We start from the raw sequence: 12,500 nt of genomic DNA, 5'->3' as shown, positions 1-12,500 counted from the left end.
GATATCTTAAGCGTTTTCGCCAGTTTTATGATGTATATTCTGTGTGTATTCCGTATTGTATTCTTTTGACATTATTCCCATTTATTAAAAATATCTTCCCAATGGGGCTCCCAAGATGCTTGCGTGATTCTACCTAATGCTTCATTCTAAAGCCCTTATCCATGTTTCATTTTCCTGAATCTTTCTATTGGGGTATTTGTCTTGGAAATCGGCGTCTGTTGTCAGACATCCATAAAACATCAAATTAAGCCCTCGTTCGCTTACGGATTAACTCTCCCCCACCTCTCTCTCTCTCTCTCTCTCTCTCTCTCTCTCTCTCTCTCTCTCTCTCTCTCTCTCTCTTTGCTTTTGCTCTGAACATATTCGTTCACGACCTGTACCATACCATCCTCCTTTTCCTCACCCCTCTTGAAAGATAATCATGACTCCAACCTTTTCCTTTCTGTTAAGAAGATTCCGCTTTCCTCTTCTTCTTCTTCTTCTTCTTCTTCTTCTTCTTCTTCTTCTTCTTCTTCTTCTTCCTGCAAATCCTACATCGTACTGGAGGGAAACCTTTCTTCTTCTTCCTACTCCCTCCTTCTGGTCTTCTCATGAATAACCAGATCTTGCTTTTCCCTTTAAATAACCCGAAACCTACTGCAGCGAACTTTCTTAATTCTCTCGGGGTTTCGCTTTATTTGCTCTTGGGCTTGGCTTTCCTTCTCTTGGTGCATTTTCCAGGTGCTTTTCTTCCACCGTTTCCTGCTATGGCTTCGATTTCCTCTGGTTTGTGTGGGCAAATGCATATTACTGAGGTACAGCATAAATCTCTCTCTCTCTCTCTCTCTCTCTCTCTCTCTCTCTCTCTCTCTCTCTCTCTCTCTCTCTCTCTCTCTCTCTCTCTCTCATATGAGTACCAAGTCTACTGTGTGACAAGGTTCAAATCATTAAGGAGTTAGTTGAATAAATTTGGCTTAATCATTCTTGTGTTAACTTCTCTGATTATAGCGAAATGATTTATGCTCCTCCATTTCGATGCCGTTGATTTAGTGCCATGGTTTTCTTTGCGTATTTTTTTTTTTTGTCTTATCATTAATTATGTACAATTCATAGCTCTACAGTTTTATCCTTTTGTAATATATTTCACAGCCGTTAATTGGCTTTCAAAGATATTTTTCTTTTCCACATCCACAAAAAACAACCATTTAATTTCTTTCACTTCCTTTTTCTCTCGATCGATGGACCCCCGTGGTAAACATTTATGGAATTTATCCTTCCTTATTCCTTATCCTCCGTGCCTGGCCTTATCAAGGCTTATTTTCCGAAGCTTTCTCATTCGCCACCTTTAAGCCTAACTAACCAACGTCTTATCAAGTCTGACACGTACGGCAAAGACCTTCAGTTCCTCACTTCGTTGTTTTCACCTTTTGACGTCACGGCCCAATCCTTCCTCTATTCCCACATCCTTCCTCCATTCCCACATCCTTCCTCCATTCCCACATCCTTCCTTTATTCCCAGATCCCTCCTCTATTCCCACCTCCTTCCTCTGTTCCCACATCCTTCTTCCATTCCCACCTCCTTCCTCCATTCCCACATCCTTCCTCTATTCCCACATACTTCCTCCAGTCTCACATCCTTCCTCCATTCCCACATCCTTCCTCCATTCCCACATCCTTCTTCCATTCCCACATCCTTCCTGTATTCCCACATCCTTCCTCCATTCCTACATCCTTCTTCCATTTCCACATCCTTCCTGTATTCCCACATCCTCCCTCTATTCCCACATACTTCATGTATTCCCACATACTTCATGTATTCCCACATCCTTCCTCCATCCCCACATCCTTCCTCTATTCTTACATCCTTCTTCCATTCCCACATCCTTCCTCTATTCCCACATCCTTCCTGCATTCCCACATCCTTCCTCCATTCCCACATACTTCATGTATTCCCACATCCTTCCTCCATTCCCACATCCTTCTTCCATTCCCACATCTTTCCTCCATTCACACATCCTTCCTCCGTTCTCACATCCTTCCTCCATTCCCACATCCTTCCTCTATTCCCAGTTCCTTCCTGTCCTTCAAGTAGTCATCTAATTCTTCCTTTTTTTTAAGTCTCTGCAATCCGGAATCTCCTTGTTTCAATTTCTTAATTTTTTCTTGCCTGGAATAACAGACCCCTTTCCTCTAGATCTCCCTTTGCCTGCCCTCTGCGCTCTCTCTCTCTCTCTCTCTTCTCTCTCTCTCTCTCTCTCTCTCTCTCTCTCTCTCTCTCTCTCTCAAGTCCTTGGCTAATGTGTTTTTTGGCAATTTTTCATTTCTTCATTCTCTTTCGAAATCTAGATAATTCTTCGTCTTTTGGTTTAACTCATTTCCTCTCTTATTATCCTTGTTTTCTTTTTCGTTGTACACTCCTATTATATGTCTTTGTTCCCCCTTGCGAGTTTGAATATTTATTCGTCCCATTCCGTAGTTTTTCTTCATTTCTGTTGCAGTTGCTAATTGTTTATTTCCGTCTCTGATCTCCTATTTTTCCCCCTTTTCGTCCTCCTCCTCCTCCTCTTTCTCCTCCTCCTTTATCTTCTTTTTCTCGATTTCTGTAACAGATTCTGATTGTTTTTTTTTCTGTATGTCACCCCTTTTTTTTCTATATGTCACCTCTTTGTCCTCCATTTCTTCTTCTTCCTCCTCCTCCTTTATCTTCTTTATTTCCATTTCTGTTACAGATTCTAATTGGTTATTTCTATATGTCATCTCTCTTACCTCCATTTCTTCCTCCTCCTCCTCCTCCTCCTCCTCCTCCTCCTCCTCCTCCTCCTCCTCCTCCTCCTCCATCTTCTTTTTTTACATTTCTGTTACAGATTCTAGATGTCATCTCTCTTTCCTCCATTTCTTCCTTCTTCCTCCTCCTCCTCCTCCTCCTTTGTTCTGCAATATTACAGAAAACAAATTTGAGACTGTCTCTCCTTGTCTCTCCTTGGGTGTCCTCTAATTTCCTGGGTGCTCTTCTCTCCGGCATTTCAGTTTTCTTTCTTTCTTTCTTTCTTGCTCTCGCTCATAATGAAAGTCATGCTCCTCTTTGATAATGACCCTTTACTTTTTCTCTATTTTCCTGTTTCGATGTTATTCATTTTACGCCATTGTTATAGTCTTTCCCCATTTCCATATTTCGATGTTGTAATTTTTGGGGGGATTTTCCCCCAATTATCTGTTTCATTGTTATACATTTCGTGCCACTTTTTTTTTAGTATTCCCAATTATTTCGATATTTTCTATCTCGTAATTTTTCAGTGTTTTTTCCCCATTTCCCTATTTCGATATTATCCAGTTTATGTTCTTTCCCCATTTCCCTGTTTATATGTTTTCTTTCTTCTGTGATTTTTAAAAATAATCCCAATTTCCCTATTTCGGTGTTATCCATTTCATGTATTTTTTGTTTTTTCCCATTTCCCTATTTCCATGTTATCCATTTCATGTAATTTTTTTTTAGTTTTTTGCCATTTCCCTATTTCGATGTTATCCGTTTCATGTCATGTTTTAGTTTTTTCCCATCTCCCTATTTCGATGTTATCCATTTCATGTAATTTTTTTTCCCATTTTCCCATTTCGATGTTATCCATTTCATGTAATTTTTTAGTTTTTACTCATTTCCCTATTTGATGTTATCCATTCCCTGTAATTTTTTAGTTTTTCCCCATTTCCCTATTTCGATGTTATCCATGTCATGTAATTTTTTTAGATTTCCCCATTTCCCTATTTGATGTTATCTATTTCATAACTTTTTTTTTAGTTTTATCTCCATTTCCGTATTTCGATGTTATCCATTTCATGTAATTTTCAGTATTTATCCACTTTCTTATTTCGATCTTAACCATATCATGACTTTTTTTAGTTTTTTCCCATTCCTTATTTCGATATCTATTTCACGTGATTTTTTAGTTTTTCCCAATAATCCTCTTTCGATGTTAACCATTTCATGTCTTTTTTTTTGTTTTTTCCGTATTTCCCTGTTCGATGTTATCCATTTCACGTAATTTTTTTTTTTTGTGTGTTTTTCCCCATTTCTCTATTCGATGTTATCCATTTCATGTCATTTGTTTATTTTTCCCCCACTTTCCTATTTCGATGTTTTCCATTTCATGTCCTTTCCTTTTTTCCCTATTTCCCTATTTCGAAGTTATCCATTACATATCATTTTTTCGCTTCTTCCCCATTTCCCTGTCACGATGTGATCCATGCCATGTCATGTTTTGCTTAATATTCTCACATCTCAATGTTATTACCCCTGCAATATGTTTTTTTTTATTTGTTTCTTCTTTTCGAATTCACCTCATCCCATCTTTATCATTAACTTTCTCATCATCAGCTTTTTAGGTAATGAGGTTTTCATTTTTTTTCTCTCCCAGATTCCCATCGTCTTAATCACCATCAACTTTTGACAGGCGTTTAATCTCGACTCCTTCCTTCCACATCTTCTTCGCATCATTTAATTACAAGATGTTTCCCTTCCCTATCATGCACTGCTAATGCTTCGTCTCCTCAGATTGCATTCCTTTCACCCTCGATATCTCTCTCTCTCTCTCTCTCTCTCTCTCTCTCTCCCTTGCAAGCATCACCACTCACCCTCGTCATTTCTCTCTCTCTCTCTCTCTCTCAAGCATCAAGCTCTCACCACTCATTCTCTCTCTCTCTCTCTCTCTCTCTCTCTCTCTCTCTCTCTCTCTCCCTTGCAAGCATCACCACTCACCCTCTCTCTCTCTCTCTCTCTCTCTCTCTCTCTCTCTCTCTCTCTCTCTCTCTCCTCCTCCTCCTCCTCCTCCTCCTCCTCCTTCCGTATTTTCATGCAAGCATCATCACTCATCCTCGTCATTATCTCTCTCTCTCTCTCTCTCTCTCTCTCTCTCTCTCTCTCTCTCTCTCTCTCTCTCTCTCTCCCCTTCCTTTCTTGCAAGCATCATCACCCATCCTCGACATTCTCTCTCTCTCTCTCTCTCTCTCTCTCTCTCTCTCTCTCTCTCTCTCTCTCGCAAGTATCACCAAGAGGTGACATAATGAGCATCTAATTTCCCGGACCTTCCATTCTCCCATTTAATGGTTGATCCCGAGGAATGTGACGGCAGGTGATCTCGCCTCGCCCTTTCTCGTGTCGAAATATGTTTTTTTTTTTTTTTCTGTCTCCTTTAACCTCTATACGTACCTCCAATTCTGGCCCTTAGGCTGCGGGCTCTAATAGTTTCTCACATTTCACGCTGAAAGCTCGTTACAAGGGGCAGAGACAACCGATATTATCTCCCCTTATAAGGGGACGAAGATGTCTGATATTATCTCTTGTTATAAAAGGGCTGTTTATCTCTTGTTATAAAGGGGCTGATGTCTCTCATTATAAGTTGTATGAATGATCTCCTGATAGAGAGAGGCATGGTTGATGTTCTCATTTTTTATGTTGTCTCCTTTCGCCATGGGGTCGATATCTTTCATATGAGGAGCTGAGTAAATTTTCTTTGTTAGATAAATTGTCTTTGCTATAAATCGGCCAAAAATAGCCAAACAATTTCTCTTTAGTTCTGTTTATAAATTGAGGAAGGCTTCTGTTTGGTTCCCACGTTACAAAGGAAAATGATATCCTATATTATTTATTGTTATAAGAATACGTGGAGATCTACCGCAACATAGACAACATATTGTCCCCTATGTCTGTCAATATAAATCTGGCTAAAATGTCCAGCTTTCTTCCTTGCGATCAGCGGAAGAGGCCGTTTCCTCATTTTCTCATCTTCCCTGTAAGTTTGGGGCTGAAGCAGTGGTTCTTAACCGGGGGGAGGGAGGGGGAGGCCGCCCCCTGTGGGGGCGTCAGCCATTTCCAGGGGAGGCACGAGCCCTAGGGAAAAATTTAAAATTCTCTAATTATATTCGTTATTCACTTAACAAGAGTGAGGAGTTAAAATTCAGAAGTTTATGAAAAAATGTAAAAGTATCGCCTTATAACGTCAGTTTCCTACAGGTCCTGAGTCTGCTACTCTAGTTAGACCCGTTGGGCTTACCATGTTTTGTAATTATGTATCTCCCTCCCTATCCCTCGAAACCCCTTCTCTCTCTCTCTCTCTCTCTCTCTCTCTCTCTCTCTCTCTTTTCATTTTCCTTTAAATCTGGGAGGGAATTTTACTCATAGATGCAAGGGGGGCGTGGTAATAAAGAGGTTAAGAACCACTGGGCTAAAGAGAAGCCTCCCCCCCCCCTTCACTTCTCGTTATGTGACTTCTTGCCTGCAGACGCCTTCCCAAATCTCCTCCCTTGCACAAGACGGCCTTCTTTATCACTGATTTCAGTGGCAAATTAGTTCTATGGCTCAGGGCTGTTAAGTGTTGACTGTTGGTAGAAAAACTCATTCTTTCCCATTTACGAAATATTGCAAGACATCGTGTGGCCGTTCTGTCGTGTCTGCTGTTTACCCAAGAACTACTCCTGTTGTTCTTTCTAATCACGAGACTCTTGTATGAGAACACTGGGATCGAAAGATTCTTGAATGAGAATACTGGATTCAGTCTAAAACAAAAATAGAGATTATTGTCTGAGAACACTGGAATCAGTCTCAAACAAAAATAGAGATTCTTGTATAGGAAACTTGGATCAATCTCAAACAAAAATAGAGATTCTTGCATGAGAAAACTGGGGTCAATCTCAAATAAAAACAGAGATTCATGTATTAGAACACTGGGATCATTCTCAAATAAAAATAGCGATTCTTGTATTAGAACGCTGGGATCATTCTCAACCAAAAAAATAGAGATTTTTCTATGAGAACACTGGAATCAATCTCCGACAAAAATAGAGATTCTTGTATGAGAACAGTAGTGTCGGTCTTACAAGAAATTAAGAGATTCTTTCCCATGATTTCTTCAATGTAACCGATGTTTTGACATTTAACTGTGTTCATGCACTAGGTTACTCTGGTTTGTTTTCATAAGACCATTTGGTTCTTAAGAGATCTTAAGAGTGCAGAAAATAGTTATTTTTACATTTCATAGATAAAGGAAGGCAAGTATATAGCATTTCCTTAGCCATGCATATTTGCTTACCAAAGACTAAAATCTCTAGAGTTGAAATCGCCATATCATCCATTTCCATATACAGCCTCTCTCTCTCTCTCTCTCTCTCTCTCTCTCTCTCTCTCTCTCTCTCTCTCTCTCTCTCTCTCTCTCTCTCTCTCTCTCTCTCTCTCTGGGTATCGAAATTCGTTAATTTTGGATAAGGGTTACATTTATCCTCATGAATAATACAAGCATTTCATGTGCCAAACCTCTTTCGTTTCAGTAAAAGAACTCTTGGTTTTTGTATCAATGTTTGGTTTCTTATTAATATTTGATGTTGATATTTTGACATTCATTTCTCTCGCTTAATGTAGCGTATTTGTTTTTTATGTGGGATTTCTTTGTGTTTATCCCTCTCTTTATCCCTTTATGAGAGCACTTACATTTTTTCGCTTATTTTCGAAGTTCTCTTTCTTTTTCTGCATTTCCAGTCATCACACCATTATACATATTGTTTCTTTTTCTGTATTTCAAAGCTCTAATGTTCATCATTTTTGTTTGTTTGTTTTCATTATGCCTATTCCGTACTGCGAACATTTCGTTTATAGTTCCTCCCCTCCCTTCTATTCTCAGCACTGCGTACGATATTTTGCGTACTCTTTTGTTCCATTTTCACACCACTAACCTTTATATTGCTTTTATTTGAATCCATTCAGTCATTTTTATTTTCATCTCTCTCTCTCTCTCTCTCTCTCTCTCTCTCTCTCTCTCTCTCTCTCTCTCTCTCTCTCAGTTTCTCCCCTCTCTTCCTCTCTTTAACCCCTTTCACTTCTTTACCATTTTTCCCAACCTTGCCAATACTATCAGAATTATCTCTCCCTCCGTTGTCCTGCTGTTTTCTTTTTGTTAATCTCTCTCTCTCTCTCTCTCTGTTCCTTCCTCTCTCTCTCTCTCTCTCTCTCTCTCTCTCTCTCTCTGTTCCCTTCCTTCCTTTCTCTCTCTCTCTCTGTTCCTTCCTTCCTTCCTTCCTCTCTCTCTCTCTCTCTCTTCCTGTTCCTTCCTTCTCTCTCTCTCTCTCTCTCTCTCTCTCTCTCTCTCTCTCTCTCTCTCTCTCTTCCTTCCTTCCTCTCTCTCTCTCTCTCTCTCTCTTCTCTTCCTTCCTTCCTTCCTTCCTTCTCTCTCTCTCTCTCTGTTCCTTCCTTCCTTTTCTCTCTCTCTCTCTCTCTCTCTCTCTCTCTCTCTCTTCCTTCCTTCCTTCTCTCTCTCTCTCTCTCTCTCTGTTCCTTCCTTCCTTCCTTCTCTCTCTCTCTCTCTCTGTTCCTTCCTTCCTTCCTTCTCTCTCTCTCTCTCTCTCTGTTCCTTCCTTCCTTCTCTCTCTCTCTCTCTCTCTCTCTCTCTCTCTCTCTGTTCTCTCTCTCTCTTTCCTTCCTTCCTTCCTTCCTTCTCTCTCTCTCTCTCTGTTCCTTCCTTCCTTCTCTCTCTCTCTCTCTCTCTCTCTCTCTCTCTCTCTCTCTCCTTCCTTCCTGTTTTCATCACCATCCACCTTCTCTCTGTTCTCTCTCTCTCTCTTTCCCTCCCTTCCTTCTCTCTCCTTCCTTCATCCTTACTTCCTTCCTTCCTTCTTCTTCCTTCCTTCCTTCTCTCTCTCTCTCTCGTTGTTCCTCCTTTCTCTCTCTCTCTCTCTCTCTCTTCTCTCTCTCTCTCTCTCTCTCTCTCTCTCTCTCTCTCTCTCTCTTCCTTCCTTCCTTCTTCTCTCTCTCTCTCTCTCTCTCTCTCTCTCTCTCTCCCTTCCTTCCTTCCTTCCTTCCTTCCTTCCTTCTGTCTCTTTCTCTTCCCTCGTCCCTCCTCGCGGTCTACAGATAATGGTCCCCATCCATCCTTTCTCCATCCCTTTAACCCCTTCTATTTTCTTCGTCTGATTTTTAGAGCTCTACACATTCTTTACTCCCTCTCTCCAGCCCCCAAAGAGACACGCACAAATCTCTTCATTCTCCTCCATTTTATCTTTAATTCTTCTGCGTTACTTTTTGTCTCCTGAACCACTGCGCCGTTTGCTTCTGAAGTTACAACTTTTAGACATAAGGCTTGCAGCTCTTTTACGTTGCAGGTTCCACTTGGTTTTCTTTCATTTTAATCTCGTCACTGTCACTATCACACCTTTCTTCGCCTCGCCAAGTCGTAAATGTGTGTTTTTATTGTTTCATTTTGCGTTGGTACTTTCTTAATTTTTTCAGTCACTATCACATCTTTATTCGCCTGGCCACGTTATAAATGTGTACCATTATCGTTTCATTTTGCGTTGCTGCTTTCTTTATTTTTTCAGTCACTATCACACCTTTATTCGCCTCGCTGAGTCATAAATGTGTTATTTTTGTTTCATTTTACGTTGGTGCTTTCTTTCTTTTTCCAGTCACTATCATATCTTTATTCGCTTGATCACGATATAAATGTGTATTATTATCGTTTCATTTCTTTCGTTTTAACCTTTTCATGACAATTATTATATTCACTGCCACCATCCTACCTTTATTCGCCTCGCCACTTCATAAATGTGCATTATTATTTTTTCATTGCGTTGTTACTAACTTCTGTTTATTTTCACGGCCACTGGCACACCTTTATTGTCCTCTTTACGTCATAAATGTTTGTTATTGTTGTTTCACTTTGCGTTCTTTCTAACTTTCGTGTATTTATTTTCACTATCCCTATCACACATATATTCGCCCCGTCACGTAATAAATGTGTATTTATTGTTTCATTTTGTGTTGCCGCTTTCTTGCATTTTAATCTCGTCATGACGTTTATTATTTTCATTGTCACTGTCTCACTTTTATTCGCCTCGTCAGGTCATAAATGTGTATTATTATTGCTTCACTTCGCTTGTTGCTAACTTTCGTTTATCTGTTTTCAATGCCACTATCACACCTTGATTCGTCCCAAGTTATAAATGTGTATTATTAACGTTTCACTTTGTGCTGCTTTCTTTCATTTTAATCTTGCCTTGACGTTTATTATTTTCAATGTCACTGGCACACTTTTATTCGCCTCGTCACGTCATAAATGTGTATTATTGTTGTTTCACTTTGCATTGTTGCTAATCTTCGTTCATTTATTTTCCTTGCCACTGTCACACCTTTATTCGTCTCGTCACGTCATAAACGTGTATTGTTGTTGTTTCACTTTTGTTATTGCTAACTTTCGTTTATTTTCACCGCCACTGTCACACCTTTATTCATCTCGTCACGTCATAAATGTGTTATCCTTCGTTTTAATCTGGTCTTGACGTTCATTATTTTCACTGTTACTGCCACACCTTTATGGACTCGTCACTTCATAAATATGCATTATTGTTGTTTCATTTTTTGTTGCTGCTTTCTTTCGTTCTTCGTTACAATTTCGTGTGAAAATCTTTATTTTCACTTCCACTATCACACCTTTATTCGTCAGGCCACTTTATAAATGTGGTTTAGTACTTTACATATTTTGCGTTGCTGGTTTTCTCCGTAGGTAGTCTTGTCATGACGTTTATTATTTTCTCTGTAACTACCACACGTTTATTCGCCTCGCCACTTTATAAATATGTATTATTATTGTTTCATTTTACGTTGCCTCTTTCTTTCATTTTACTCTTGCCATGAAGTTTAATTTTTTTTTCTTTCACTGCCACTGTTACACCTTTATTAGCCTTGTCAATTCGTAAATGTGTATTATTGTCGTTTTATTTTGCGATGCTGCTTTCTTTCATTTTAATCTTGTCGTGGCGTTTGTTATTTTTACTCCGACTATCCCGCCTTTATTCGCCTCGCCACGCCATAAATGTTTGTTATTATTGTTTCATGTTGCATTGCTGCTTTCTTTCGCTTCTTTATTTTCACTGCCACTCTCACACCTTTATTCGCCTCGCCACGTCACAAATGTATGATGTTATTGTTTCATTTTGCGTTCTTCCTTTCACACTTTTATTCACCTCGTCACTTCATAAATGTGTATTAGTAAGGTTTCATTTTCTGTTGCTGATTTTTATTTTCATTTTAACCTTGCCATGATGTTTATTTATTTTCACTGCCACCATCACACCTTTATTCGCCTCGCCACGTCGTAAAAGTGTATCATTATCTTTTCACCTTCCACTCTTATTCTCCATTATTCCCTGAATCTCTTCCTTCTTTTCTTCTGCTTTACCGTTCTTCTCTGCTCTTTACCTTTCTCTTCTGCTCCTTTACCTTTCTTCTCTGCTCTTTACCTTTCTCTTCTGCTCCTTTACCTTTCTCTTCTGCTCCTTTACCTTTCGCCTCTGCTCCTTTACATTCCTCCTCTGCTCCTTTACATGTCTCCACCGCTCCTTTACATTCTTCCTCTGCTCCTTTACCTTTCTCCACCGCTCCTTTACATTCCTCCTCTGCTCCTTTACCTTTCTTCTCTGTTCCTTTATCTTCCTCTTCTACTCCTTTACCTTCCTCCTCTGCTCCTTTACTTTTCTCCTGTTCTTACTTGATTCACAGTGCAATCCAATTTCATTTCTCATCCGGAAGCCTCAGCAGGAATGATTTTGCAGATGTTTGCGTAAGTCAAATGTTATTTCTTACGCAATCAGGACCGTCATTGAAATGCAAATACGATTTTTGTTGTTCACAATCGACGCTGGAGATCTACAAGATTCTTAAGTACGTCAAATATGCTCTCTCTCTCTCTCTCTCTCTCTCTCTCTCTCTCTCTCTCTCTCTCTCTCTCTCTCTCTCTCTCTCTCTCGCTCTCTCAAAAACGTTATTCTTCAGTACGTCAAATATGCTCTCTCTCTCTCTCTCTCTCTCTCTCTCTCTCTCTCTCTCTCTCTCTCTCTCTCTCTCTCTCTCTCTCTCTCTCTCTCTCAAAAATATGATTTTGTTGTTCTGATCGACGCTGGAGATGTACAAATTTCTTAAGTACGTCAAATATTCTCTCTCTCTCTCTCTCTCTCTCTCTCTCTCTCTCTCTCTCTCTCTCTCTCTCTCTGTTTGCAGTTTGAATAGCTTTTAATCTTTACTCATTACAGCCTATTTTTGAACATAACGCCCACCTTGTAATTCTCTCTCTCTCTCTCTCTCTCTCTCTCTCTCTCTCTCTCTCTCTCTCTCTCTCTCTCTCTCTCTCTCTTTGAATATTTTCAATCTTCACTTATAGACTTATTTTGAATAAGTAACGCCGAATTAGTAACTCTCTCTCTCTCTCTCTCTCTCTCTCTCTCTCTCTCTCTCTCTCTCTCTCTCTCTCTCTCTCTCTCTGTTGTCGTTTTTGAATATTTTTCAATCTGTACTACTTAAAGGCTTTTTTGAATATATAACGCCCACTTAGTAACTCATTATAATACGTAATACCTTCTTATAAACCTTTTTTGAATCTGTAATACCTATTTATAATCTGGTCATCTTTTAGGAGTATCTCATTTCAGTTATTGTTATTAACTCTGAATGCATCAGAAGGATACAATGAATGATTGCTGTTTGTTTTAAG

The 12,500-nt window shown here is 39.5% G+C and overlaps 2 protein-coding genes across 2 annotated transcripts in view; one reads left to right on the top strand and one right to left on the bottom strand.

Moving 5' to 3' along the window:
* LOC136837459 (zwei Ig domain protein zig-8-like) overlaps positions 1-12,500 on the top strand; it is a 467,588-nt gene that overhangs the window by 3,803 nt on the left and 451,285 nt on the right. The gene's annotated exons all lie outside the window — the stretch shown is intronic.
* The window catches only part of LOC136837581 (caldesmon-like), a 23,448-nt gene continuing 13,794 nt past the window's right edge, over positions 2,847-12,500 (bottom strand). The window contains exons 2-3 of the mRNA XM_067102458.1: positions 11,193-11,491; positions 2,847-2,910 (exon numbers count right to left, since the gene is read on the bottom strand). Coding sequence (XP_066958559.1) covers positions 2,847-2,910; positions 11,193-11,491 — 363 coding nt within the window. The remainder of the gene's footprint in view (positions 2,911-11,192; positions 11,492-12,500) is intronic.

The sequence above is a fragment of the Macrobrachium rosenbergii genome, chromosome 59, assembly GCF_040412425.1.
Source record: "Macrobrachium rosenbergii isolate ZJJX-2024 chromosome 59, ASM4041242v1, whole genome shotgun sequence".
Taxonomy (NCBI): domain Eukaryota; kingdom Metazoa; phylum Arthropoda; class Malacostraca; order Decapoda; family Palaemonidae; genus Macrobrachium; species Macrobrachium rosenbergii.
Note: the sequence above shows the minus strand (reverse complement) of the source record. Positions and strands in the feature narration are given on the sequence as shown.